This window comes from Ornithorhynchus anatinus, chromosome 19 (assembly GCF_004115215.2).
Source record: "Ornithorhynchus anatinus isolate Pmale09 chromosome 19, mOrnAna1.pri.v4, whole genome shotgun sequence".
In the NCBI taxonomy this organism is placed as follows: Eukaryota; Metazoa; Chordata; class Mammalia; order Monotremata; family Ornithorhynchidae; genus Ornithorhynchus; species Ornithorhynchus anatinus.
Genome location: NC_041746.1, coordinates 13,324,649 through 13,351,918, shown reverse-complemented (window position 1 = coordinate 13,351,918; position 27,270 = coordinate 13,324,649). Strand labels below are relative to the sequence as shown.

Sequence of the window (27,270 nt, the reverse complement as noted above, 5' to 3'; positions counted from 1 at the left end):
ACGGGGGGGGGGAAGCGGCGGGCCCAGGCGCCGACCAACCAATCAGAAGGCTCCTAAGGGAGAGGGGGCGGTCCCCGCCCCGCGCTTTGCGGCGGAGGGCGGCGGCGCCTGCTTTACGGCAGGACGCTCGTCCGTAAAGCGTCGACGTGGGAAGCCGCGTGGGCGAGCGGGCGGCCGGGCAGGCGGGCCGGGGCCGCCATGGGCAAGCGGCGGGGCCGGAGCCAGAGCCACAGCCGGATCATCAGCGGCCTCAGCAAAAAGCAGAAGAAGCACTTGCGGGATTTCGGAGAGGAGCATCCTTTCCATGACAGGTGGCGGGGCAGTGGGCTTGGGGCTTCCAGGGGTTGCTCCTTCCCTCTTGGATCCTCAACTGCCGGGGCCGCTCTGTGTGTCTGTGTGTTGGGCTGGGGGGAGATGCTCTGTCCTGGCAGGCTGGTCCCGCCTGGCCTTGTGTCGGTTTGGGATTCACTTTATTAATATTGATAATAATAATAATGATAATAATGGTATTTGTTAAGCGCCCCCTATGTGCAAGGCACTGTCCTGAGCGCTTCGGGTAGATACAAGCAAATCGGGTTGGACACAGATCCGGTCCCACGGGGGGCTCACAGTGTCAACCCCCATTTTATGGACGAGGTAACTGACACACAGAGAATAATAATAATGTTGGTATTTGTTAAGCGAAGGAGCAACGGGAGGAAGACACGTTTGCTGCCTTCAAAGAGCTCACCATCGGGGACCCTGGACAGGCATAGAAGCGTGTTCAGTTAATAATAATATTGGTATTTGTTAGGCGTTTACTGTGTGCAGAGCACTGTTCTAAGCGCTGGGGCAGATACAGGGTAATCAGGTTGTCCGACGTGAGGCTCGCAGTTAACCCCCATTTTACAGATGAGGTCACTGAGGCCCAAGAGAAGTGAAGTGCCTTGCCCACAGTCACCCAGCTGACAAGTGGCGGGGCCGGGATTCGAACCCATGACCTCCGACTCCCAAGCCCGGGCTCTTGCCACTGAGCCATGCTGCTTCTCAAAGTAAAGTGACTTGGCCAAGGTCACACAGCATACAAGTGGTGGAGCGGATAGCAACTTCGAAGAGCCGTTGTATCTTGTGTCGTGTCGTGTCGGGCGGACACTGAGGTCTTTCCTTTCCCCCCCAGTTGGCGGACCCCACCGCCCTCCCCAGCCCTTTCTCACTTCCCGATCCCGGCCCTTACCTTAGCTCCGACCCTTTTACTGGGTAGATGAAGGCAGCGGAAAAGTAAATTAAAAGTAGTTTCGGCTCTGCAAGAGAAGGCTGCTGTAACCTAGGCTAGCGGGCGTGAGCTCTGTGGGATCCGATCCCTTGGGTGAGCCCGAAACCGGACGGAAAGACATTTCAAAAGCCGAAGGGACAAGTTTCAAAGATGATCTCCGGGGGAAAGGGTTTCGAAATCTAAGTCCCTCAGGGACGGGTCAATCGATTATTGTATTTTTTGAGCGTATTTTTTGAGCAAGAGTATTTTTTGAGCGTCTCTTCTATGCAGAACACGGGGAGGGTTATTAAAAGAAAAAAATCCATTTCTTGGGTGTCCTGCCCGAGACTCTGCATGCCTCCTTTAGAGCTCACTCTCGTAATAAAGGTATTTATGGAACGGCCACAGAAGGTGGTGCACTGTGCTAAGCGAATGGGAGGGAGCAACGGGAGGAAGACACGTTTGCTGCCTTCAAAGAGCTCACCATTGGGGACCCTGGACAGGCACAGAAGTGTGTTCAGTTAATAATAATAATAATATTGGTATTTGTTAGGCGCTTACTATGTGCAGAGCACTGTTCTAAGCGCTGGGATAGATACAGGGTAATTGGGGTGTCTCACGTGAGGCTCACAGTTAATCCCCATTTTACAGATGAGGTAACTGAGGCACAGAGAAGTTAAGTGACTTGCCCACAGTCACACAGCTGACAAGCGGCGGAGCCGGGATTCGAACCCATGACCGCTGACTCCCAAGCCCAGGCTCTTTCCACTGAGCCACGATGGCATCAGAATAAAAACTTTAATGTTCACTTGAATATATATAAGTGCAAGAGTACACATAACTTCATCCGTAAGGGCTAGAGGTTCCGGTTGGATATGATATGATATGGGTGTTGGAATTAATTGGGGAAGTCTTTTTGAGGAGGTGAGTGCCTCTTACCACCAAATTTGAGGTCCCCGGACTAGGATAGGACTCTGCCAAGATTTCTCCCAAGACTCCAGGCCTTGGTCAGAGTGGTGATTGAGTTCCAGTAGATGGCTCCCTTTGCTGTATTTCTGGACCAAATCAATGTCCATCCCTGATGCCGAATCTCGATTCTTGTAATGCTGGATTTTCGGTGCTCATTACTGACCTGTGTGAATTAGTCCGGGAGGTAGAATCTGATATGATTGGGATCATTGAAATAATAATGATGTTGGTATTTGTTAAGAGCTTCCTATGTGCAGAGCACTGTTCTAAGCACTGGGGCTGATACAGGGTAATCAGGTTGTCCCATGCGAGGCTCACAGTTAGTTCCCATTTTACAGATGAGGTAACAGGCCCAGAGAAGTTAAGTGACTTGCCCACAGTCACACAGCTGACAAGTGGCAGATCCGGGATTCGAACCCATGATCTCTGACTCCCAAGTCCGGGCTCTTTCCACTGAGATACTGCAGCTTTTCATGCAAGAGAGTCTTGTATCATCAGGTATAAATATTATCAATTCATCTCTAGCCCGAAAGATCTTTGTGAGCAGGGACTGTATCTGTCGACTCAGTTGTATTGTACTCTCCCAAGCACTTAATACAGTGCTCTTCACACGATGATACCATTAATGATGATAATGCCGAAGGTGGTGATTGCTTAAAATTGGCCCTCCAATCTACTACCAAAGCTCAACATCCGCCCTTTTATTTGTTGACTTTTTTTTTTACTTCCAGATGTTGTTTAAATTGTTGCCCCCTTTCAATGCAATGCAACAGATCCCAGGGTGAAGTGATACCCTGCTCTACCGATTTAAACTGGGCAGCAAGTCTAAAATTTGGCTGCAGCGCATTGGATAGAGACTATATGGGCTCCAAAGAGAAGCTTTGTAGGTGGGATGTTGGAGTTAGAAAAGGGTTTTGCACATGATGATCTGAGGGCTTCTATGTTTTAGTTCTTAAGGGGATAGTTCATTTTTTAAATTTGTTTTTAATTTGCCTGACTGTGAACTGAAGAAGAACCTTTTCTCCACAGAGTGTCTGGAAAGCAAGAAAAGCCTCAGATCTGCAAATTGGTAAGAATCGTTTCCTCCTTATAATTTGCCTTTTTTTGCAACTGTAGTTAACACTGATGCCTCATTCAATAGTTCATCATTATCCTCCCTGTCTCACAAGCCCCTAACCTTGGCATTATCCTCAACTCTCATTCAACCCACCTATTCGAGCTGTCACCAAATCCTGTCAGTTCTACCTTCCCAACTACTTAAAAATCTGCCCTTTCCTCTCCATCCAAACTGCTACTGTGTTGATCCAAACACTTAGCACATCCTGCCAGGACTTCCGCATCAATCTCCTCTCTGACTTCCCTGCCTCCTTCCTCTCTAAACTTCACCTTGCTGCCAGGATCATTTATATAAAAAACTATTTGGTCCACATCTCCCCACTCTTCAAGAACCTCCAGTGGCTGCCCATCCACCTCTGTATCAAACAGAGGCTTTAAAGTGTTCAATCAGCTCACCCCCTCCTACCTTACCTGACTTCCCAGTATTATTATTATTGTTATTATAGTATCTGTTAAGTGCTTACTATGTGCTAAGCATTGTTCTAAGCACTGGGGTAGATACAAGGTAATCAGGTTGTCCCACCTGGGGCTCACGGGCTGAATCCCCTTTTTCCAGATGAGGTAACTGAGGCACAGAGAGGTTAAGTGACTCTGTCCAAGGTCACACAGCAGACAAGTGGCAGACCTGGGATCAGAACCAGCCCACACACTTCACTTCTCTAATGCCAACCTACTCACTGTACCTTGATCTCATCTATCTTGCTGTGAGCCCTTGCCCACATCCTTCCCCTAGCCTGGAATCCCCTCCCCCTTCGTATACAACTGACCACCACCCTCCCCACCTTCAAAGCTGTACTAAAATCACATCTCCTCCATCCTCCATCTCCTCCATTTTTCCCTACTCTCTCTCCTTTCTGCGTCATCAATGACCGTGCATCTGCACCCTTTAAGCACTTGATAGTCACCTCACCGTTGGCCCCACAGCACTTATGTACACACCTACAATTTATTTTAATGTCTGTTTTCCTCTCTAGACTGTGTGTTCCTTCTGGTCAGGAAAAGTTTCTACCAACTCCGTTGTGTTATACTCTCAAGAGCTTAGTACGGTGCTCTGCACACACTAAGCACTCAAATACCATTGATTGTTTGATAATAATTAAAATTACGCTGTGGGTTAACTCCCTTAGGGCACAAAATCTCCCAAGAGCAAAGATCTGCACTGATCTCAGCAATCTAATATGTGGATGTAAATCCTCATCATACAATTCTCCAATGGTCCTTTGGGGTCATCTTTGGAGACTGAATATTGGGCTGGGTGGGCCAGTAATTTTACCCAAAATATTGCATATGTTCTTCTGCTCATTTAAAGGAAGTTTACATATCCCATTTTCTTCCCATATACATGGTAAAGGCAAGTTACATCTGGGTTTGGCATTAGGTATGGGCTGATAAATTATAAGTACTAGTAATTTTAAAAATGAGGTAGCTTTCAAAAATCAATTTCCCCTCTCTTGTAGACCGAGAATTCAGATCACTCAAGTTCAGACAGTGATGCAGAAAGTGAATCGGAACAAGTCTCAGGGTACCACAAACTACTAGCAACTCTAAAGAATGTCCCTGAGGAGGAAGATGAGGAAGATGATGATGATGATGATGACGAGGAGGAGGAAGAGGAAGAAGAAGAAAGCATTCTAGGGGATGAGGCAGAAGTGGACAATGAAGGAGACCAGGGGGATGATGACATGGAAGAGGAGGATCCTGAGGAGCAGGACCAGGAAGAAGGTAGGGTTCTCTGAGGCTCAGGGGTTGTTAGTCACTTCAGGCTCAGAAGACACTTTTTTTTTCCTATGTGGATAATTTTTCTGTAACATTTCCCTCCCATTTTAGTATTTTAGGGCATCTTGCACTTTGAGTTTCAGAATAAGTAATGGTTTTGCTTTTTCCTTTACTCACTGTTGTGGTTTGAGGAAAGAAGTGATTCTTTGCAGCTTGGAGTGCAAAGGCCAGCTGGGATGAAATTCTGGCCTTTTTTTCCCTCCACATTTGGAAATGAAGTTACTGTTAGAAGTTTTGAATCCTTCCCTTTGACACCAGGTCGTCCTTAAAATAAATATTAAGCATAATTCAGTTCAAGGAGAGAGCGCTAGCCACCTGATGATCGTAATCCTGTTATCAACAGTTATCCATAGTTCTTTTGGTTTTTGGTATTATTATTAAATTTTGTTTTAACAAAATGCACAGCAAATGTTGGATCAGAGGCCCTATCTGGCCCCAAGGAAGAGGATGAGGAAGATCCACAATCCGGAGCTGAGGAGGACTTCACGGACGTGAAACATGAATCTCAGTTCAGTCTGGAAACCAATTTCTTGGAAGAGAAGAATGAGGATCATAATAAAGGTGAAAAAGAAAGTGGTTCCTCTCTGAAACCCACAGAAGGTACGGCAGAGTACACACTGACTAATTTAGCTGGTGGATGGGCAGTGGAACTGGTTTTTGCTATTGAATCTTTTGTACCTATTAAAATAATGGATTTGAACTGCCCATGTTCACTTACCTCCCCAGGGTGCCACCACTTCCTGGAGAGTAGATCTAGCCAGTTGCTTAGTTACAGGCAGCTTTGGTTATAAGTGAAACTCGATGGGGTCGTTTTTCTCAGAGTTCCTTCTGTTTTCTGTGGGAACCTACGGCAAGCTATATTTGAGCATCCTGTATCGGATGGAGATCGTGTTCATCTCTCCTGCCTGATTGTATGTGGCCGAGAGTGCAGAGTAGAAGCAGGGAATTTGGTGTCTTTCTTGGGACCTCTTTCTTCACGGGTGATGAAGGTCTGTGGGATTCAGGGTGGTGTTTGTTCCCAGCAGCTGGACTGGCCCATCAGAGGCTGAGGGAGGACATTTTTAAAGCAGAAAAGTGTGAAAACAGCTCAGAAGCGATAAAGCAACACCCAGGGCTTGCTGTAGTGTTTCTGGATGAGAGAGCCTCCCGACAGTTCTAGGAGCAGGTGGAGGTTATAAAGTCGAGGGAACAGAAGAAAGGAGTTTTGTTAGTAATCACCTTAGCCCTGGCAGTAGTGGCTCACGTTTGTGGAGGACGTGGCTTTTACATCTAATGGAACCTCTTGGCTTCACCCCGCCAGTCTGTTTCTTAGCACTCTAAGTTTTAGTTGAGTATAATCCATATCCACATCCATTATAATCCAGATAATCTTAGAGTAGCAGATTTGAAACTGGAGTCAGCCAGGTCTTAATCAGGAACCTGCTAAACCTACCAGGAGATTGATTCTCAAGCATGGTAACAGTCAATATTTCCCAATTAGACCCATTCCTACAGCACGTCAACCGAGACCTGGTGGAAAAAGAAGTTCAGTCCATGCTTACCAACCCCAAATGCACAGACCAGCTGAAGGTATGTACTGCTTTGCCATAACTTGATTGTGAATTTAGGAGAGAGTTGAATGAAAAGGTGTTTTTAGCTGAAATTCAAACTACCTTTGACTGGGAGCCAATATTCCTGGAAGCCCACTGTGGGGTGATGAATAGGGCAAGTTGGGTTAGGGCCTGGCCGATAATCCCACTTTGCTGGAGGAAGCTTGGGAAGAACCTTGGGGGTCCAAGGTTGCTGGGGTTGCTGTCCTGACCCTGGTGATCCCTTGGGCAAGTGGAAGGTTGCAGTGGCTTTTTATGCAGTTTCTAGGGCCGTTCTTGTTGGTACAGCAACAGGTGGGAGATCTCTAAGCTCCCGCTTGCTTCACTGGGTAGGGGTGGAAGGCGGGAAGGGAAAAGCCTGGCCTACTTTTTATTTTGGGTTTTGGGTTTAATTCTGCTGTGTTAGTATGTTTTTTGCCTCTGACTTGTTTATTGGTACAGAGGCCTGGGGGTTGGGGAATCTTGGCTTCATGTTACCTGCAGCAAGCAGCCACGGCTCCTTGCCTCACTTTTGGTACCTAGTAAACCAGGATTGAAGAATGTGGAAAAGGTTTGAGATCCTGGGTGGAAGCTTGGGGTGAAGCGATAAAAGACTGGATACCAAGTGTCTGGGTCAAGCAGAGATGTGATACTGCAGTAAATAGTAGGCCGCTGATTGGTCGGGCATTGGTCATGTGGCAATGTGGGGCACTAAAATGAGGCTACTTCAGATCACTGGGGGAAAAAGTCCATATAGCCAAACCAAACTGGGCTTGCACTTGTTCGAGAAAGCAAATTTATTCCGCTGCTTGCCTGAACTAGTCTATCCCTATTAGTTGGGGTCCTCGGTACCTAACTTTTCCTGTCTTCCTCTCCTTTCTCTCCCTTTTTAGTGGCAGACCATGGGCCATCTTTTCTTCTCATCCACATTTCAGAAAGTGGAAACCTTTAAACCGCCGAAGGAAGTCAACGTGAAAGAGCTCACTCTTCAGAAGCCTCTGGAAACCACCTGGCCCCAAACAAACCGCCAGTTCCTCTCAGCGGCCGGCAAGCAGAAGGGCTTCTTCACTCCTCTGCAGAAGGAGCTCTTTTGCCTCATGAACTCATACCGGGACTTATTTTACCCTGAAAGGACAGCATTAGAAAATGGGGAAGAAATCAGACACGTATACTGCCTGCATGTGTTGAATCACGTCCTCAAGGCGAACTCGCAAGTGCTCAGCAATAATAGCAAACGACGAGATCAGAAATCTGGAGTCGACAGCGATGATTTCAGGGACCAAGGACTCACTAGGCCAAAGGTGACCAGGGATGCGGTGTGTCGCCTTTGGGAGGCTGATGGGTCCAGTTGGACCCAGTGACACAAGAAGTTGTTGCCTTTCAGCAGCTTGGAATAGTAGGAATGAAAATGGTTCCTGACTCCCTGTCTGGTTGGGGTCCGTTCGTCACAGCACCTTTTAGCTCAGCGAGGGAGGATGCTCAACTGGCAGTAAAGAACTTGGATGTCACAAAAATCACAGTGTTTAAAATTGATTTGGCACCCAGTGGGTCTGAGGTTCAGTCTGGGGGAAGTTTTGAACAAAGCACAGTTCCTGCCCTTGGCAAGTTTACAGTCTGAAAGAGAAGATCATATTAACCTAAATAGACAACATATACATGGAACAAAGTCATCAGGGGTAGAAAGTAGAACATAAAAGATGTGTTAATTCGTAGATAAACTACAGTTGAGGGCAGGGAGCTGGGGAGAACAGAATGTAGTCAGGCAGAGGGAATCTTAGATTTCCCCCCTCCCCAAGGAAGTGGGCCTGCAGTAGAAGTCTGAAGGAAGGGAGGGGTGATTTGATGGAGAGAAATAACCTAAGCTCCTGGGTGACAGGACAGCCAGTGGTGGGTCTCCCTATTGACCCCTGGAGGGGGTATGACAGTTGTTCAGGAGGTTTTTGACTAGGCGTTTTGGCTAGAACGTGGTTAGGGAATAGGGACCACTTGTCCAACAATGGGAGCATGTTTAGATGCAGGGTGATGCGGTGTCGGAAGAAATGGTTGCATTCATGTGTGTGGCTTTGGGAAGGATGAATTGTACAGCTTGAATTTCCCTTATTGTGAGGTTGGCAAGAATGTCACCCTCACATGGTAGGAGACCTGGGGGTACGATACTCTGGGTTCTGGTGGGGACTGCAAAGAAAGTCTAAGAAAAATCCCTGCCCTGAAGCTAGAGGAGATGGATAGCTAGTTACAAGAGATAAAGAACCACAAATGCATAGATAAGTAGAAATAAATAATTACAAGCATACATTCTTATGATTGCGCAAGATTCAGTAGTGTGATTGGAACCAGGAGGTTTGGAAAGGCTTCCTGAAGGAGAGGGTTTTTTTGTAATTTTGCTGGAGTTTTCATCCAGTTTGGGGAGAGGGCAGGAGGGGGAGTGGAATGTTCAGGGCAATGGAAGTGCTCAGCACAGGGTCTTGTGCCGGTGGGAGCTGAGCAAAGGCTTTTCAAGATGGTGGGTCTGGTATCTCTCCCTTCAGCTTCCATATCTCTGGCCAATTTCTTATCACCTGGCCAACAAACTGGCAGTGAGAGATGGTTTTTAGTGGCTTGGTGAGGAATATTTGCTAAGGGGGCAATGTAATAGGGTCTGAGGCTTATCCCTGTTGCTCCTGCCCTCCAGGACTACAGGCTGAAACCGGGCTTGGAGGAAATTCTTGTCTTTTTACCCAGTTCAACTCTTGAGCGTTCTTTGGCTCTGGCTTACAGAAGGGAGGGGAGGATTTTTCAAGATTTGGCTAGTGGCCACTTCATGTGGGCTCCTAGCTCATGAAATGTGCAGGGGTGGCTGGGGATCGTAGGCTGCATGTTGGTTTCCGTACTGCCAGGGGTGAGAACACTGCTGGGCACGATGAAAGGTCCTAAACCATGAAAGGCCCAACTGAAGTCCAAAGGTATAATAATATCAACTGTGATATATGTTAATCTATGTGCAAACACCGCACTAAACACTGGGGTAGATGGAATACGATCAGATCAGACACAATCCCTGCCCCACATGGGGCTCAGCCAGATCAGGGAGGGGAGAGCTGGTATTTTATCCCCATTTTACAAGAAACTGAGACAAATGAAATGACATACCCAAGTTCTCTGAGCAGGGGGTAAACCCAGGTCTCCTGACTCGCAGGCCCTTGCTCTATCCCCTGAGCTATCGCAGGCCGATGCCAGGCAGGGCTCCCAGTCTGTACATCTGGTGGGGCGGCAGGGGGCATTTTGGGCTTGCTTGGCATCCCCCGATTCACCGTCTTGTTTCCAGGTGCTGATTGTAGTACCTTTCCGGGAGGCTGCTCTGCGGGTGGTGCACATTCTAATCAACTTGCTCGAAGCTGGAAGCAAGAAAAAAATCGACGTGAGCAACAAAAAGCGATTCAAGGGGGAATTTGGATCAGATCCAGGGGAGAGACCGCCCAACCTGAAGAGGCCTGAGGATTATGAAGCTGTGTTTGCTGGCAATATTGATGACCACTTCAGGATAGGTAAATCAACTGGGAAATTGTCAGATCTTTACTTTGCTGTAGGATGTGCCCAGAAAAACCAGTAGTAATAAGCAGCAACAAATAAAACCACCTTTCTGAGGACTGCCCCCAGCCTGTTTATTATTGGCATTTCAGGGCATCTGTATACCAGGTGGTCAGCAGCTCTTTTCTGAGCCCATGGTCCTATTAATTGTATGGCAAAGAGCTACCCATTACTCAGGGTGAAAACCCCTGAAAGGCACCACTGGGTCAGTCCAGCTCTTTGTTGGAAGGAGGGCTTTATCTTCAGCATTGTCAGTGAGCACCTACTGAGCACCTACCACTGAGGCCTCAGAAGTATTCTGTTATGATCACAGACTGCACCCATTCTCCCTGTCGGTTGCCTCACAGTGTATGCCACGAGGCAGAGGTGGCCCAGGCAAGAGAGAGTGGATGGCGCAGTGCAAACGCTCACCACTGCTGCACAAACAACTTTGGCACATGTCTTGCTGGTGGTAGGATATATCTTTCCTCACAACCATTGGTACCTGGGCAGTGCCCACCCTGAACGATAAGGGCCAGAAAAGGTGCACTGCTATATGTATAGGGACACAAGATGCAAGAGATTCTTTCTCAGAGGCCTTCACGCTCATGGATACATTCTCACCAACAATGGCATCGTCCTTGAACCGAAGGACAACGCTCCTACTCTTGCCTCTGAGCATGGCACTGCCCAAAGCAACTAAGGCAGATGTGATCTGTACCACTCGCCTTTATGAGTTGGATGAAATTTCTGTGAAACCCAGTTGCTAAGCTAAAATATAAATGCCAGGTAGTGGCAGGAAATCCCTGACCCTGTTTGTCCCTCTGAGCCCAGGAAGTAGAGCTGCTGGATTTGCCAGCCAGTGTGATGAGGTAGCCACCACACCTGGAGAGCCAGTGGAGAAGCTCTCAACAGCCCTTTGAGCTCAGAAGTGCCATCCTTTCTTGAGAATTGCTGTCAATTTGGTTTAAAAGTTTGATAGATTTCCCATTCCCTTGTCCTGAGGCTGGAACTACCTGGCACTTACTTGCCCCCGCCACCACTTGTCTTAACTTGCATCTTTCCCTAAATGTTCTGGTCACACTGGGATGAGTCCAGCATGGGCTTGATTTTCCCAACCTAGTCTGGCCCACCTGACCTCTCCCGTGGTTCTAAATGTAAACCTGCCAGGCCTCTGAGCACCTGACTTCCACCCCGGGACTGGGAAAAGGCCTGACGGTTGCTTCTCTGGTGTAGCTCTGCTCGCACAGTGGTTTGAGAGCACCACAATGTGATTGACAGATCATGCAGATCAATCTCTCTAGTCCCTGCCTTTAGGGAACCGATAGCCTGATGGGGTAGATGGAATAGTCACAGACACAAATACACCAATTCCACCCTTGCTCACAATACAGAAAGGCTTGAAAGCAAGTGGCCGAAACAAAGAACTGAAGGTAAACTTAAAATCCAAACCAAAATATACACATAAATCTCCAGAGGTCACCTGAATGCTAGGGGGCAACTGGAATGACCACACTGACCAGGATCGGGGAGTGAGTGCTGGCTCTGAGATCCCAGCCAAGGGGGTAACAGTTGAGGAAACATTTGAGCTCTGGAGAAAAGAGAGGTGCCCTGGAAAGCTCAGGCAGTAATGGTTCTCATTAAGATCATCTGTGCCCTTGACTTTGAGCACGTCGTCTCACCTCCGTAATTTTCAGGTCTTGATGGTAAAGGAGAAAGCAGGACTAATAAGGCAGCTTCCTTAGAGGGAAGAGGGAGTGAATAATACAATACATTGCAGGAAGAAAAATGTGAAGTGGTTGGGTGCGTCTGTGACAGGTGCTGCACATGTGATAGATGGCATAGTCTGGCACCAGTCCCTGGCCTGCAGGGTTTTGCCATCCTGATGGATAAGGCTGGGGGAAGAAGCTAGAAGTTAGTGATAGATGTGGGGCCGTCTCACTGTCCTCTGAAATCACCTCAGTAACCAGTAACATTGGAGTCTCCGAGGCACAGGAGGAGCGTTCGTATGTGTCTGGGACAATTCCAGTCCTGTGAGCGGGTATGATGGAGAATTACTTCTCACACAGGGCCCGTCTCCTGAGGTGTAATGTCTCTTTTGAAATGTGCCTTTCACCGTAGTGTTTAGGTCAGGGGTGTGCACTCCCTGGCATGTGGGCCAGCATGAAGTGTGTCGGGTTCTTCTGTGGGGCTGCCCAGCTTTTGGTTTGGGTGCCAGAGTTACCACATGTCCCGCAGTTCTGGGTTTCTTGGCTGCCTCAGCAGCCTCCCATTCCTCTCTCTGTGGGTCCAGGCCACCATTCTGGCTCCCACCCTCTTCTCCCCCTTTTGCTTCTGCATGGTTGGCCTTGGGACCCTAGAGCAGCAGCACGATAGGCTGGAGAGCCTAGCAGAAGTCAGGATCCATGGGGGAACCGGCAGCTCCGATGCCTCAGTCACTGGCTGCCCTCCGAGCGGCAGCGGGACCGTTAACCAGGAGGGTGTAATTTCCGGAGCAATTTGCTGTTGACTTAGGAGCTAACACTGTCTGTCTGTTCCACAGGAGTGGCAATCCTTCAGAAAGGGATCCGACTGTATGCGCCATTCTACTCCTCGGACATCCTGATCGCTTCCCCTCTTGGCTTGAGGACCATTATTGGTGCAGAGGGGGAGAAGAAGCGGGATTTTGATTTCTTGTCTTCCTTAGAGATCCTCATCATTGATCAAGCAGACATTTACCTCATGCAGAACTGGGAGCATGTCCTAGTAAGATTTTTTTCCCTCCCTCGCTGCCACATGGGGATCATTTAGCCTGTTTGGCCATTCTGATAGCCGATGCTAGAGAGTGGGCTTGAAGCTTATTAATGCATCCAACCATCTTGAGAAAACCCTGGTTTGTAATCTATCATGACAAAATAGCCTGCCTTTCCCCATCCTTTATTGAAGAAATCTGGTTCCCTTGGAAACAGCATAAAGAACGTTAACTAGTGTCAAACTGCTGCTCCTTTGCAGAGCAGATTCAAAGACTCCCTGGATTGGACCTGACCGTGAGAAATCATTACCTCTCCACAGCCCCAGCTCCCTTCAGGCCAGACCCATGGGAACCTGCCCTGAGCCCAAAGCCCTCAGGAGAAGATGCCACAACCTCCTCAAGAAACCTGTTAACACTTGCTGAGAAGTAATTCTTCCTTATCCTAAACCTAAGCGCCTCATGCTGCAGGATAAGCCTAGTTCCTCTTGCCCTCTTCTAAAGGGAGGTGGAAATACATGATTGAAAGTTTGTTCTGCCTGGCTCCCTTCCCAAGGTGGCCGGGATTTTTTCCATTTCCTCCCATAATTTTAAGGCAGCATCTTCTCAGCAACTCCTGAGCCCATCAACAGGGTGACAGGCCTTAGGGATTGCAAACTCTGGGTAGTCTTAGCTGCCGAAAGGACGTCTCTCTTCCTCCCTGTAAGATGAAAAGGTCGCCCCGATGGGGCCCCCCAAGACCTTGAGTATCTCTCCAGCCAGACCCCTTAACAGTTCAGCGGACCATCACGTATATAAGACCAGGCAGCTTCCCTGGGGCAGAGCAAGAGCTCGTGCCCGGAGCATCAGGCCTAAGAGAAAGCAGCTGCTGTTGTGGGAGGACTTCTATCACACAGGACACATAGGTCCTGCAGGTCAGCCTCCAACGGGCTCCGACATTCACAAATGTCTTAATGCTGGCTGGCTGGATTTGACGGAAGGGACCTAGCTGGGTAGGTAGAGCCGTCCAGGGAAGGATTTTGAAGGCCACATGCAGGAGCTAATTCATGTTGCTTTCTGTCCAAAGCATTTGATGAACCACGTGAACCTGTTGCCTCTGGAGTCCCATGGGGTGGATTTCTCCAGAGTGCGCATGTGGAGCCTGAATAACTGGTCCAAATACTACCGGCAGACCTTGCTGTTTGGGGCCCTGCAGGATCCCCAGGTCAACTCCATCTTCAACAAGTACTGTGTCAACTACAGGGGGCAGGTAGGTTCCTGAATGCAGTCCTGGAGAGGGTCATGTCCTGGGAAGTGTCCTCAGTGAGATACTTGAGATATATGTCTTATTTGCCCAACCATGTCTTGAGCACTGGAAGAAAGCATTCCCTTCTAGAGGCTTGGAAAACAAAGTTCTCCCTCCTGGTTAGATTTATTGCTTCAGTGGGAACAGGTAAACGATGGGACAAAATTTGGGTGATAGTGACCAAGGGGATGAGTACCCACTTTATTTGAGCTAGTATTGATTTTGTCCAGCCCTGATAGCTTGCTAATGAGTTTCTGTTCCAGACAAGGCCTTAAGCCCTGACCCCTGTCACCCTGAGGAAGTCATTTAACCTTGCATAATGAATTGAGCCACTTAACTTTTCCTTTTGTTAAACAGACCTCATAGGCTGTTGTGGCTTTGGGCTGCTTAAGAATTACCAGGCCTGACCTCCAGGGTCCAGGCTGCCCAAGGTGGTACTCTGGCTGGTGGCCCATGCACACACTTGGGCTTCCTGTGGCACTTAGGTCTGGCTAATCTGGCCCTGAAGTCAGGCAGGGAGAGAAGGTGGTGGAGGTTCCTCATGTTGGAGGAGAGTACTGGAGAAGAGAGGTGCTGTGGCTCACTAAAGGCCAGGGAACCTTGGAGGTCACTTAAGCCTGGGGTTCCATTTAGCCCAAGGACCTTTCACCTGGCTGCTGGCTGACTTCCCAGATGCTTGGCTTCGTCTGTGTCATACCTCCAGTGCTGTTTTTCCTTCCACATATAGGGAACTGAGTGGATTTTTTTCGGTTTACCTTTAATTTCCTCAAACTCTGCATTGTACAAGCTGGTTAACAGCCTCAGCCTCTGTGGGAGCTTATAGTCTGAAGCGGACAGCCTCAGCAGATCAGCTGTCAGGACCAGAGCTGAGTGCTGTCCTCCACCTCTTCCCTCCTCTCCTTTTTCTTCCTCATTCTTCTTTTAATAGATTTTGAATTCCTTGCAGGTAGCGGTGAGGAATGCTCCAGTGACTGGCTCCATTAGCCATGTCTTAGTGCAGCTCCCACATGTGTTCCAGAGGCTGGAAGTGGAAAACCTCCTGTCAGTCATGGATGCCAGGTAATTCTTCTCCCAGTTGCCTGGTCTTGCTGGGGAAAGCAACTGGGGATTTTGGTTCCAGTATCCAATTTCTGGACTTGAATTCAAAGGACCAGTGTTGTGGTTGTGGCTTTGTCTACCTACTCCAGATACAAGTGGCCTTGGTGTGCCTGAAGAGATCTGTTGAATCAGTAGTTTTGTTTTTGATTTTTAAATCTGCGTACTCTGCATTGACAGTGCACCGCAGAGACAACCAACTCTATCACCACAGCCATAGGGGCACCTCATCCCTCTCTGCTCTTTCCCAGTTGCTCTGGAAGCACAGGAGGCAGAAGGGAGGAGTCTTTGCCCAGCTGGGCCTATAGTTTGGGTCCATGGGCTGATGTAGGAGAGCTGCCATTTCCCTTTGGCCTTTCCATTCTGGACACTCTAGCATCTGGGTTTTATGTTCTTCTCTGGAAGGTCTTAGAGACAGGAGGAGGCAAAGTTTTATTGTGTGGAAAATTGATGGTTTCCCCTCCCTGCCCAGGTTTCGCTTCTTTGTGGATCAGGTTCTGCCTCAATACCGGGATGCTGTCATGTCCCATACGCTTATCTACATACCATCCTACTTTGACTTTGTGCGTCTCCGGAATTATTTCAAAAAGGAGGAGCTGAACTTCACTCAAATTTGTGAATATTCCAAAAGATCGGACATTTCCAGGGGAAGACACTTCTTCCTGAAAGGAGAGAAGCAGTTTCTGCTTTTCACAGAACGCTTCCATTTTTATAAAAGGTAATAATAATTGTGATATTTGTAAATGCTTACTGTATGGCAAGAATTGTCCTAAGCACTGGAGTTTGATACGTGATAATCCGATCAGAAAACAGTCCCTGACCCACACAGAGCTGAAAGTCTAAATGGGATGAAGAGCAGGTGAGAAAACTGAGGAAAAGAGAAGTTAAGTGACCTGCCCACGGTCACACAGCAGGAAAGTGGTAGAGCTGAGATTAGACCCCACATCCCCGGACTGCCAAGCCCATGTTCTTTCCATTAGACCACGATGTACTATCGATTGCTTGATTGAACAAAAGTGCATTTTTAAGTCCCAAGTTCTTTTTTAAGACCTTTTACTGCCCCATTTTCTCACGTCCCTCCACAGATTTCTAGAGTCCCTGTGACAGATCTCTGGATCGAGGGGATTACAGCATCAGGCTTTTAATTCCTCTTGCCCTAATTCATTGGAGGGATCTGGGGCAGGTGTGTGTTCCCTTTACCCCTGGAGTGCCACATGGGATTGTAAGAAGTTAACTAGGCAGATAAACAGGGTAAAGAAAATATTGCCCACAGAGTAAATAGAGTCCACAGTATTGTGTATTTTTGGTGGGAGGAAGCGTTGAGGCATTGGGTTGATGGGGGATTCGTGAGGGGGTGCTGGGAAGGTATGGAAAGGTACATGATTGGAGGGATGCTTCAAGAGAAAGCTTGAGACTGCAAGGGCATATTTTTAAGTAAGGTTCAAACACCTAGGGTAGTGCTCTGCCACTGAGTAAACACTGCTGACGCTGAAAACCCCTATCTAACCGGTGCTGCTCTTTCCCAGCAGCTAACACATTTCTCACACCAGAAAGGATGGCAAGACTGAGGACAGTTTGATGGGCAAAGGAAAATGTAGACCAAAAAACTTGCAGCAATAGAAAGGTGGTGATCAAACCACCCAGTAGCTGAATTGATTGGTTATCTGAAGCTAAGGGGCCTACAGTAGCCGAAAGAAAATTGGGCTCCTGTTTGTCCAAGGTCACCAAACCTAATGTGGCTCGGTTATCCAAACTTCTGATTGTTTGAACGCGAGATCCAGTTGGTTGAGGCAACTGGAATCCTCCTGTAGTTCTCACTAGAGGATTTTTTATATGCGAAACCCCAGACTCATTGGCTTTTTCTCTCTGGACACTAGGTATACAATCAAGGGCATCAGGAATCTGATTTTCTACGAACTGCCAACCTATCCCCATTTCTACAGTGAGGTGTGTAACATGCTGAAGGCCATGAGCGGAAGTGAGGAGGCCACGTGGACCTGCACTGCTCTCTACTCCAAATTTGATGCACAGAGATTGGCTGCTGTGGTTGGTGTGGACCGGGCGGCACAAATGCTCCAGTCCAAGAAGAATGTCCATCTCTTCATTACTGGAGAAAAATGAGTAATATCGTTGTGTATGTTGGACTGGGTGGGTATTGACCTCTGCCGACTGTAGGACTAGTAACTCCTTTTGGACTGGGAACTTTGCGGCGCTGGAATGATGATGTTGGGGCAGTATCCCGAAAGACATTGGGCGTTGCCCTTTCCAGTCAGGCATAAGCCACAAATCACCTTTACTGTCTTTTGTTATGTTTTATTCATTCATGCCATATGTGTTGTCTATAGTCTTTTGTGCCGGAAGAACTACTCTTTGCACCAGCCCGATGGACACAGAGGCAGGGCGGTCTAGTGAAAAGCATCTGGTACTGAGAGACTGAGGCCTTGGGTTTTATCCTGACTCTGCCACTGCCAGGTTTGTGATCTTTGAGCAAGTCGCTTAATTTGTAAAATTGTATGGGGATAATACCCCGGAACTGCCCCCTCTTGGACAGGGATGGATCCATCCTGATTAGCTTGTGCCTACTCCAGTGCTTAGTCCAATGTCTGCCTTGTAGTAAGTGCTTAACTAATATTATTATTATCATTATTATTATTATCAGTCATTCCCTGGTCACCTCTCCGCATGTTGCAGGGGCTGTAAACAGTGTGTTACTCTAAGCATGGGACACCCTATGGGGCTGCTTCCTTCTGGAGCCCCCTAAAACTCCACCTGATGGAATCTGCCCAACAGCTTGCCATTGTAAGTGCAGAGAGTTAATTTTAAATCTCTAAAATTAAAGACTCTGAGTCTGCTCTGCTCTGCTGCTTCAGGATGGGAGCAGCAGCCTGAATCCGTATTTCCCAGAGTGGATTTTAACATCTGGTGCTGAAGAGGACTAATACCTTTGAAAGATCACAGAAGCTGTTTGTTTTCCATTCCTTCCTCCATTAAAGTGTTCTTTATTATTCAGAAATATATCTAAGTGTAGCAGGACTGGTTCAGTAAGGACCAATTCCAAACATTTAGTTGCCCAGAGGTCGGGAAGAATTTGCCACCTTCTCCCATTCCCTATGATATCATGTGCTACATTGTATGGAAATATTAATAATGATGGTATTTATTAAGCCCTTATTATTGCCTAAGCCATGTGGTAAATATAAGACAATCAGGACATTGTCCTGTTCCACACGCCTCACAGTCTAGATGGGGAAGTGGAGGACGGGAGAGGTTAAGTGATTTGCCAAAGGTCACACAGCTGGCCAGGGGCATAGCTGGGATTAGAACTCAGTCTCAATACTAGACCGTTTTGCTTCCGAAGAACCTTTCTCCTCTGTGTTGCCACTGCTCCTGTGGCCGCTCTTCGACTGGGCACCGGGAGCAGCTTGACTGAGACTCTTGAGTTCTCCCCCATCATCATGTCATTTCTTCAGCCTTGTTGCCACCATCTTAGAGAGGGGCAGAGGCCCTCGCTGAAGCCAACTCTGGACTTGAGGTAGTTTTCCTTCCAAAAGGGTAGAAAGTGGACTGAAATATTATGTGTTGGTACAGCTTTGCAACCTTAAACGTTACACTGAATAAGCGCTTGGCCACAGTGAGATGGCTAACATTAGAGTTTCTATTAGTTATCTAAGACTTTATGTTGAAACAAATGAACGAGGAGCCTTGGTGATCAGAAAATTGGCACCCACGTTAGAGGAGAAGAGCACTTTTGATCCAATTTAAGTAGGGCAATCTGAGCTGGGTGATTGTGCCTCTTGCGGGTTCATTAAGGATATTAATTCAGATGCCAGCCCAGGAGGAAGGTGGGATTTTCCACTATAGTTTGAAGACAAACTGGAAAGTGATGGATTTACCTAAAAGTTTCTCAGAGGGTGTGTCGACTGGAGTCGCAGTTTGAAGTCACATGGGTCACTTGGAAACCACTAGCTTAAGCTGTGAATTTTTTCCCAAGCTGGGGAACCCCCAGTAGCCTGTTTCGCTCATTGTAGCCGCTCTGGATTATTGTGGTCCTTTTCTCTGGCTGAGCTTAAAGCTAGCATCTGGCCAACCCCTGCCTTTCCCCTTGCTTTGGTCTTCCTGGGTGATGCTGGGGGGTGAAGTACCAGAAGCTGATGTCTCAGCACACTGAGCATCACAGGTTATTCCTCGCTGGATGCACTCGCCAATCGCCGACGGAAAGCAAATACCTCCGAGTCCCATAAAGTAGGATAGCTGCTTGGGGAGCTGAAATGACGCAGTGCAGCGCCTGGGTAAGCCACTTGAAAGGGACTGAAGGAGCATTTCCTTTCCAGAATTATACATGCTTTTGCCTGGGGCCCCAAACAAACCCCTTTGTTTTTCAATCCTTATTTTTGAGGGGATCACTTAGTTGGGACTTGTCCCTTATCGGCTGAGAGAACGGCCAATAATGAAGGAGAACTACTTAATAATAATAATAATAATACTAATAATGTTGGTATTTGTTAAGTGCTTACTATGTGCCGAGCACTGTACTAAGCACTGGGGTAGACATAGGGGAATCAGGTTGTCCCACGTGGGGCTCACAGTCTTAATCCCCATTTTACAGATGAGGGAACTGAGGCACAGAGAAGTTAAGTGACTTGCCCACAGTCACACAGCCGACAAGTGGCAGAGCTGGGATTCGAACTCATGAGCCCTGACTCCAAAGCCCGTGCTCTTTCCACTGAGCCTCGCTGCTTCTCCTACCTGCACACTTAGAGAGAGCCCCAGCCAACCTTATAAGCTACGCTTTTCCCCTTAAAGATATTCAGATTCACCCCTCTCTCGGCCCCACAGCACTTATGTACATATCTGTCTGCAGTTTATTTTAATGTCTCCCCTCTGGTCTGTAAGCTCCTTGTGGGCAGGGTTCATTCATACTTGGTTTTTTGTATCGTACTCTCCCACGTGCTTCGTGCAGTCAATCAGTCATATTTATTGAGCACTTACTAGGTGCAGATCACTGTATTAAGCACGTGGGAGAATATACGTAGCACTCGCTATATACCATTGACTGAAATGCTACTGCTAATAATAAACTGTGGTATTCATTAAGCACTTACTGAGTGCCAAGTCCTGTACGAAGCACTGGAATATATACAATCAGGTCAGACACAGTCCATGTTCCACATGGGGCTCACAGTCTACTACTCCTACTATTACTGAACTATAGATTCATTACATTCATTCATTCAATAGTATTTACTGAGCACTTACTGTGTGCAAAGCACTGTGCTGTCATTTTTTTTTTCCAGCCTGTGTCTGTCTCCTTTAGCTGTCTCAAGCCCAAGGTCTGCTGAGTTTTCAGGATGGAGCAATAGGAACAGCTTGGACATCTTTGTCCCTGGAAACTTGGTTGTGCAAAGGGGCAGGGGTAATAAAGTAGAGAGACATCCTCAGTTACACTCAGCTTTTCCTGCTCTTTGGAACTACACCAAGAAACAGCAGCACAGAAAGGTTAGAACAGCTGTGACTGGAAACATTAGGAGCCGGCTCTAGGGTTGGGAATGTCGCTTTGGGAGAGGGAGAGTTATGTTCACCAACCTTTCTCATCATCGAAAGTATTAAGTGCTTACCGTATGCAGAGCACTGTACTGAGCCCTCGGGAGAGTACAACAGAGTTGGTAGACACGTTCCATGCCCACATCGAACTTAGTTTAGAGGGGCTCCTCTCCCACTCCCACCTCCTGTCCGACTCTTTATTAGTAGGCTCAACATTAATTGGAAGTCTACTTGAAAAAGAGAACATTGCCTTTGTAAAGCTACCTCTAAAATGATGAAATTTCAGTCAATTAGCTTAAGATAAGGATTACTTTCAAGACAGCTCACCTGTCCTGATACCCCCATTTGGTCCCCATTAGATTGGGACCTCCCCTCTCCTTGCCTCATCCACTGTTAGCTGGTCTTGGCACTAGCGAGAAGCCAGGTGGCCCAAGGAAGTCAGGACAGGGAACAGCAGAAGGCCAGGATAAACCACAGACTGTTTAATCCATTTTGGAATAAATAGCTGAATGAATGCCAATGACAGCATTATTATTGTCTTTCAGAGAAAGGGAAAGCAGCATGGGAGCGCTGGCTGGAACAAGGAGACATCACTCCCTTCTTCAAATCACTCTGCTTTCCTTCTCAAAGTCTTGGATGGTAAAGTCCAGTCACAACTGGCTGCACCTTAGGCAACACTCAAAAATCTACAAGCAAAACAAAGCGAAGCTTGAGGAACTAAAGCTTAATTTAATGCAGATCCCCTGGACTATCTGGCAGAGGATGCTTGGGCCTGCTGTTATGTTAGCCTGGAGGGGAAGAGGTTAAAGAAAGCGGAGTTTCCAGGCTTAATTGCCACCTGAGGGGAGCTACAGTTGGAGCCTAGAGTGGCATTGTTGGCCACAGCTGAGTGGATCTCAGGGTTGATTGAAGTTCCCGGGAGACTTTCCCAGAGATTGTGAGTGGAGCAGGTGTTGATGTCTCTGCCTGAAGTTGCTCCTAATGCAGCTGAAACCCTGGGAAGGCATGTAACCTGAGATGCTTCTCTGTGACTGGGTTAGGCTGAGAAGCAGAAGAGAAAGTTCAAATGCAGGGTCCTCCAGCCTTGGAAACTTTTGGCTGGGTTTCTGTAACCCCCACTGAGGGAAAGGGGATTGGTAAAGTCCAGGCGCTTGTGTCTGGTTTTAGTAGTGGATGGATATTCTCATTCACTTCCCGTTCTCCCTCCCCCTTAGAGTTTGCACCTCTTGGGGGACAGGTACTATGTCCATCAGTGCTTGGCACCTAGTAAGCTTTAAACAGAATTATTATTAATTGTAAAGAAAGGTTTGTGAAGAAAATGTTTCCAGAGAAGCTGCCTAGCCTAGAAGAAAGAGCATAGGACTCGGAGGCAAGAGACCTGGATTTTAACCCTGGCTCCGTGACTTGCCCACTGTGTGACCTTGGGCAAATCACTGACCTTCTCTTTCCCTCAGTTTCCTCATCTGTAAAATGGGGATTAAATACTCCTTCTTCCTCCCCTCTAGCCCGAGCTCCAAGGACTAGGTCTGACCTGATTGTACTGCATCTACCCTCGATGCTCGGCATATAGTAAGGGTTCGGTACATGCTGTTATTATTATTCCAGGGCTGGGTACAGACTGAGGGGCTTTTCCGGCAGCTTCTCTGGTATGTAGTTGGCACCTCCATCAAAGACTGCTGCCTGTATAACTGGCATGCACGGATTCATTGTTGCCCTTAGTTTCTCCTGCAGCCTACCCTCCAACCCCCAGAGAGGCTTTCAGGGAACAGTTACACAGAGGGGCTCAAGTTCTCCCTTCTCCCTGTCCCCAGTGTAGGAGCCATTGTGGTCCTGGGGGAGAGGGGAGCAGCCCAGAGCTCAATAGCCAGCCCCTGAGCATTTGAGAGTGGGCTGTCCAATTGTTTAAGCTATCCTCTTCCCTGCTACTCCTGGCCCTTTTCCTCAACAATATGTTTGTACCCTGGGCTTGTAATGAGGAGTCTGTTTTTTTTTTTTAAAAAAAAATCAAATGAATATATGACTAAATATTCAACTTCCTGGAGGACTCAGGAGGAAGGGTCTCTGGAGGCATCTGGGAAAAATTGACATTTTTCTCCTCCAACATTTGGAGCCCCATAGAGGGTTTGTGTTTGTGGGTTTTTTTGCATTAGAAGGCTAGTTTGCAAAATTGCCATTTCACTCTCTAATGAGTTTAGTTTTTGGACAGATCTGCTGCCCTTAATTCACTGGCGTAGAGTAAAATGTGAGGTCCCTAGGCGGTTTCCATGTTCCTATTTCCTTTGGCTTTCTAGCCTGGGGTCCAAGCTGTTGGTGACATGTCAGGGGATGATGCTCTTAGTATTCCTAACTGACCTCATGAGGTTGCAAGGCTATTCTTCTCTGAGCCTCCCAGCTGTGCCCATGCCCCGTGTTCTGTCCTGGGTTCACACTGTGAGGTAATTAGTGCAATTTGTGCTGTTTGGCTGAGTTGGAGCCTGAAATGAAGTGTTGAGCCATCTGTGTATACAGCTGATAAAGAGCCTGTCAGAATCTGCATTCTGCTTGTTCCAGGGTGAATCGTCACTGTACTACCTTTGGGAAGTGTCAGGGAGCCCTGAGCCTTTTTGGCCTCCAGCAGCGAACCAAATTTACAGTGAAAAAGCATCGCATCGGGTGCCCACCTAGATCTCCGCTATTCCAGATTCCTCTTTGTGTCTTTTTGTCAGAGGGAAATAAACTCTGAGGTTGTTTTTTGGGATTTCTGTGGATTTCTGTGTGGGCACATTTGATCACTTACTTTGGTTTCACTTTACACATCTTTCTATCTGTCTCCCTCTTAGCATGTATCTTTTTTGTGGTGGGAAACATGTCTCATGCTTCTCTTTCACCTTCCCCAAGTGCTTAGCATAATGCATTGCATTCAGTGGTCGCTCAGAAATAAATGGATGCTCAAATTACTACTGTTCCCACTCCTACTAGTCCTATTATTATTCCATGGCACTTTCCTCTTTAAGAGATCAAAGCCCTTTCCTCCCTGTTGTTCCACTGAATCCTCACCCTCTCCCTGGGATGATGGTTGGAGGGGCAGGAATGAACTTCCTCATGATACAGATGGAGAATTTCGGTCTGGAGAGGTCAAGGTCCCACGGCAAGTGAGTGACCGAGCCCAGAATCCAGATAGGGATGATGACCCACATACCAAATTCTCCCCTTGTCCAGTGCCTCCATTCCAGTCAGGCTTCTTGAATGACCACAGTCTTGGCATAAATGAGGGAAGTAGGAAGACAAAAGCTGAAAGTTTTCACAGGATTCCTCCCAACCCCTTCTCTTCCTAGTAGTTCCTTAGCATTGATCGGAATGAGTATGCAACCTTAAAGTTTGGCTTAAGGTTTTCCTACTTCCCTCACTGGACCTTGGCCAAGTTACCTCAGCAGGCAAATAGCATGTAGCAAGTAGCAGAGAAGCAGCAAGGCATAGTGGATAAAGCATTGGCTTGGGAATCTGAAGGTTATAGGTTCTAATCCTGGTTCTGCCACTTGTCTGCTGTGTGACCTTGGTGAAGTAACTTTACTTCTCTGGGTCTCAGTTACCTCAACTGTAAAATGGGGATTGAGACTGTGAGCCCCACGTGAGGTAGGGACTGTGTCCACCCCGACTTGCTTGTATCCACCCCAGAGCTTAGAATAGTGCCTGGCACATGGTAAGTACTTAACAAATACCTTTATTATTATTATTAGGTAGCAGAGTCATGGTTCAACTTCCTTCTGCATTTCTTCCTTTTGCTGTGGGAGTTGAAATAATTCACATCCACCCAAATGGTGGAGGTCTTAGCTTTTCCAAGGTAGGGGGAGGGGAAGTACAATCGAACAAATGTTTCTCTCCTATTAGTGGGGGAGTTCATTACTTTGTTCTACCTATTTGGGACTCTAAGGCAGAAACTAAATTTGGCTGAATGGACTCAGGTCTCCTGGCAACAAGGTATAGGGAGAAGTCTTGACTGGCACAGGAGAAAATGGAACCAAACAATGTCCTGCATGAGACTCAATCACGGAACACAGTAGCCATGGAATGTGTGACTCAGATGAGGCTGGGAAATTTTGGTTCTGGAGGTGATGGTTGGAGTACCTGACCTCCATGCCCCAAGGAGATGTGGGATCCCAGCTGTCCTTGGGAGTGTTCACCACAGTAAAGCATCCTCTGCACCACCGTCCTTGCCATTTTGCTTCTAGGGGTGCTGTGGGGAGAGGAAGGGGGTTATGGATGTGTGTATGTGAGATGGTGCAGAACCACCACTCCCCACAACTGCTGCTCAACTGGGAGCTGAGAAGGTCTGTTGGGATGAGGGGAGTGGAGCATGTGCCCAAGGGAAATAGTCACTGGAAGGGTACAAATTGCCACTCCAGTAGGTAACATCCCTTTTTTCAGCAACCCACCATTGCTCAAATGTTCAAAGAAGGCAAGGAATCTGAAGGGGGCTGGAGGTGTGGGGCAAGGAAATTGGTTGCCTGGGGTATATTTGGTAGGAACAGCTGCTGCCATAGCACAAATTTTTTCATACTCTGTCCCGCTTCTTCAGGCCCTGACCCATCTAACATGCAAGTGTTGGGACCAGGTTTAGAACCTCTCCATTTCCTGTCCCAAGTGATGCTGCAGAACACAAATTGAGAGGAGAGAGGAGGCTGCTATTTGGGGAGTTTTCTCATATGTCTTCTGCCTCCTCACATCTGTCTTTTGATGAATTGAGAGGGTAAAAGGTAGCTTGCTGAAGATGTAAGATCCTTTGAGGGGCTATGGCCAGAAACCCAATGAACAGGGATGCTGAACAAGATGTTGACTTGAGTGTAAATTGATCTATAAACTGGATTTGTATGGGTTATTTCCAAGGGAGGATTAAGGCAGTGGACTATGCAGCTTTTTCTTCCTTTTCTCTCTCATATTCAGGATTGAAAAAAGAGATCAGCACTTCACTCCATATGCCCAGGAAGCAGACTAAGGAAGGCAATAGGAAACATCAACTAAAGTCATTTCTCATGTCAGAGTCTCAAGTCTTTTTGATCCATTTATAAAAGAAGGCATCAAGGCTACTTCCATATTAACATGCCCTGCAGGTGTGTTTAAAACCCAGGTAATCTATCAATTCTGTTGAAGGGAGACATAAAACAATCTCCAAATGTTCTCTAGGATTCTCTTGGATTCAAGATAGACCTATGGAAGAACTTCCTGGAAGCGTGGATTGTTAGATGTTAGAAGAGATGTTGTGGATCTATGGCTTTTAATGTCAATAGGGATGCTCATCTTTTTGGGATGGAGGCATAGGGATGGAATAGGTAACCAAATGGATTAGTCCCAAGGGCTGTGATCTTTCAGAGCAGAGAGGCCAGACATCAGAATCCCTCTCCCTGCTTAGGTTCTGCAAACCTCCCAACTTGGTTCCTTTCCCAGGTTCTAACACTAACCCTCCCCCAATCCTTCAGGCTGTCAGAGCCCCTCTGCCCCCTGGCAGTGTGAAGCTGGAGGTTCAGATCAGGGTCAGGGATGGGGCAGGATTGCCAGATCACATCCTGCCTCCCCAGAGCTGCCAGGGAGGGAACGGGACAACATCAGTGTCTGGGGAGGGAAGAGGATCCAGCATTCTTCTTGACCCCTGGCATTGTTAAGGATTGAAGGGCTATGAGGTGCCAGGTCAGGGAGCTGGCAGAGTGAGGAGCAAGAAAATGGACCAATTACTGGGAGCTCCAACCTCAGCCATTTCCCAGATGCTGATCCCCAACCATCTTTGACTCATTCCCTTCCCCCATCTCAGCAAGCCCCAGACTGGAAGCAGGAAGGACGACTGGGGGGTGGGAAAAGGGATGTGAGGGTCGGGACAGGGTTAGGGAGCTCTCATGTGCAGGGAAAGGGGTGCACCCTCTGCTCTCTCCTCTCCCCAGTGCCCCTTGGACCAATCCCCCCATTCCACTGACTCTCCCTCCCCCCCTCCCGCCACTGCTGGGGTTCTGTATACTGCCACTCCATCCCTTTTACAACAGTTTGAACCCAAAAGGGGACTCCATCCCATCTACTCATTCATCGGTTGTGGATTGCATGACTTATAAGCCCTGATGGCATGCTGCTGGACCCCCAGCTCGGTGGGCTGGGAAGGATACCATTTTAAAGATTACAGAATGGTCTACGCTCCTCAGGGAAAAGTGCAGTCTAAGTACAAGGTTGATCATGTAATGATCCAAAACAGGGAGCAGTTGGGGGCTGGACTTGTAATGATTCGTGCCCCAGTCTGCAGACATTGCCTCCATCATCTTTCTTCCTTTATTATTCTGTTAAATCTAGAGAAGTAAGGTACAGCAAGACCTAGGTGGCCTGAGCCACCGTGGCTGACTACATTTTGAAACATGGAGATTTACAGAAAGGAAGAAAACATTTCTTAGCTTGCAAAATT

The 27,270-nt window shown here is 47.6% G+C and overlaps 1 protein-coding gene and 1 long non-coding RNA gene across 4 annotated transcripts in view; one reads left to right on the top strand and one right to left on the bottom strand.

Annotated features, from left to right (window-relative positions):
* Positions 1–27,270, bottom strand: part of LOC103171273 — a 56,209-nt gene that overhangs the window by 6,752 nt on the left and 22,187 nt on the right. The window contains exon 3 of the long non-coding RNA XR_005661135.1: positions 9,790–10,034. This is a non-coding gene — a long non-coding RNA (uncharacterized LOC103171273). The remainder of the gene's footprint in view (positions 1–9,789; positions 10,035–27,270) is intronic.
* Positions 167–23,799, top strand: UTP25 (UTP25 small subunit processor component). 3 transcript variants are annotated; one of them, XM_007672327.3, is made up of 13 exons: positions 167–311; positions 3,230–3,269; positions 4,774–5,038; positions 5,498–5,692; positions 6,573–6,661; positions 7,554–7,961; positions 9,965–10,184; positions 12,749–12,951; positions 14,001–14,183; positions 15,166–15,278; positions 15,787–16,032; positions 17,192–17,462; positions 21,401–23,799. In XM_007672327.3, exons 1-12 carry the CDS (start codon positions 199–201, stop codon positions 17,433–17,435), a joined length of 2,319 nt encoding a protein of 772 aa, XP_007670517.1. In that variant the 5' UTR covers positions 167–198; the 3' UTR covers positions 17,436–17,462; positions 21,401–23,799. The 3 variants fall into 3 exon arrangements, with proteins under 3 accessions (XP_007670517.1, XP_007670518.1, XP_001509371.1); XM_007672328.3 differs by lacking the exon at positions 21,401–23,799 and having other exon boundaries at positions 5,498–5,653; positions 17,192–18,331; XM_001509321.5 differs by lacking the exon at positions 21,401–23,799 and having other exon boundaries at positions 17,192–18,331.

Bases quoted from the DNA above. Each gene is read 5' to 3' on its own strand.
- UTP25 (XM_007672327.3), top strand. From the start codon at position 199: ATGGGCAAGCGGCGGGGCCGGAGCCAGAGCCACAGCCGGATCATCAGC. The intron at 3,270-4,773 runs GTAAGAATCGTT...CCTCTCTTGTAG, and splicing joins AGCCTCAGATCTGCAAATTG to ACCGAGAATTCAGATCACTC. The intron at 15,279-15,786 runs GTAATTCTTCTC...CTCCCTGCCCAG, and splicing joins CTGTCAGTCATGGATGCCAG to GTTTCGCTTCTTTGTGGATC.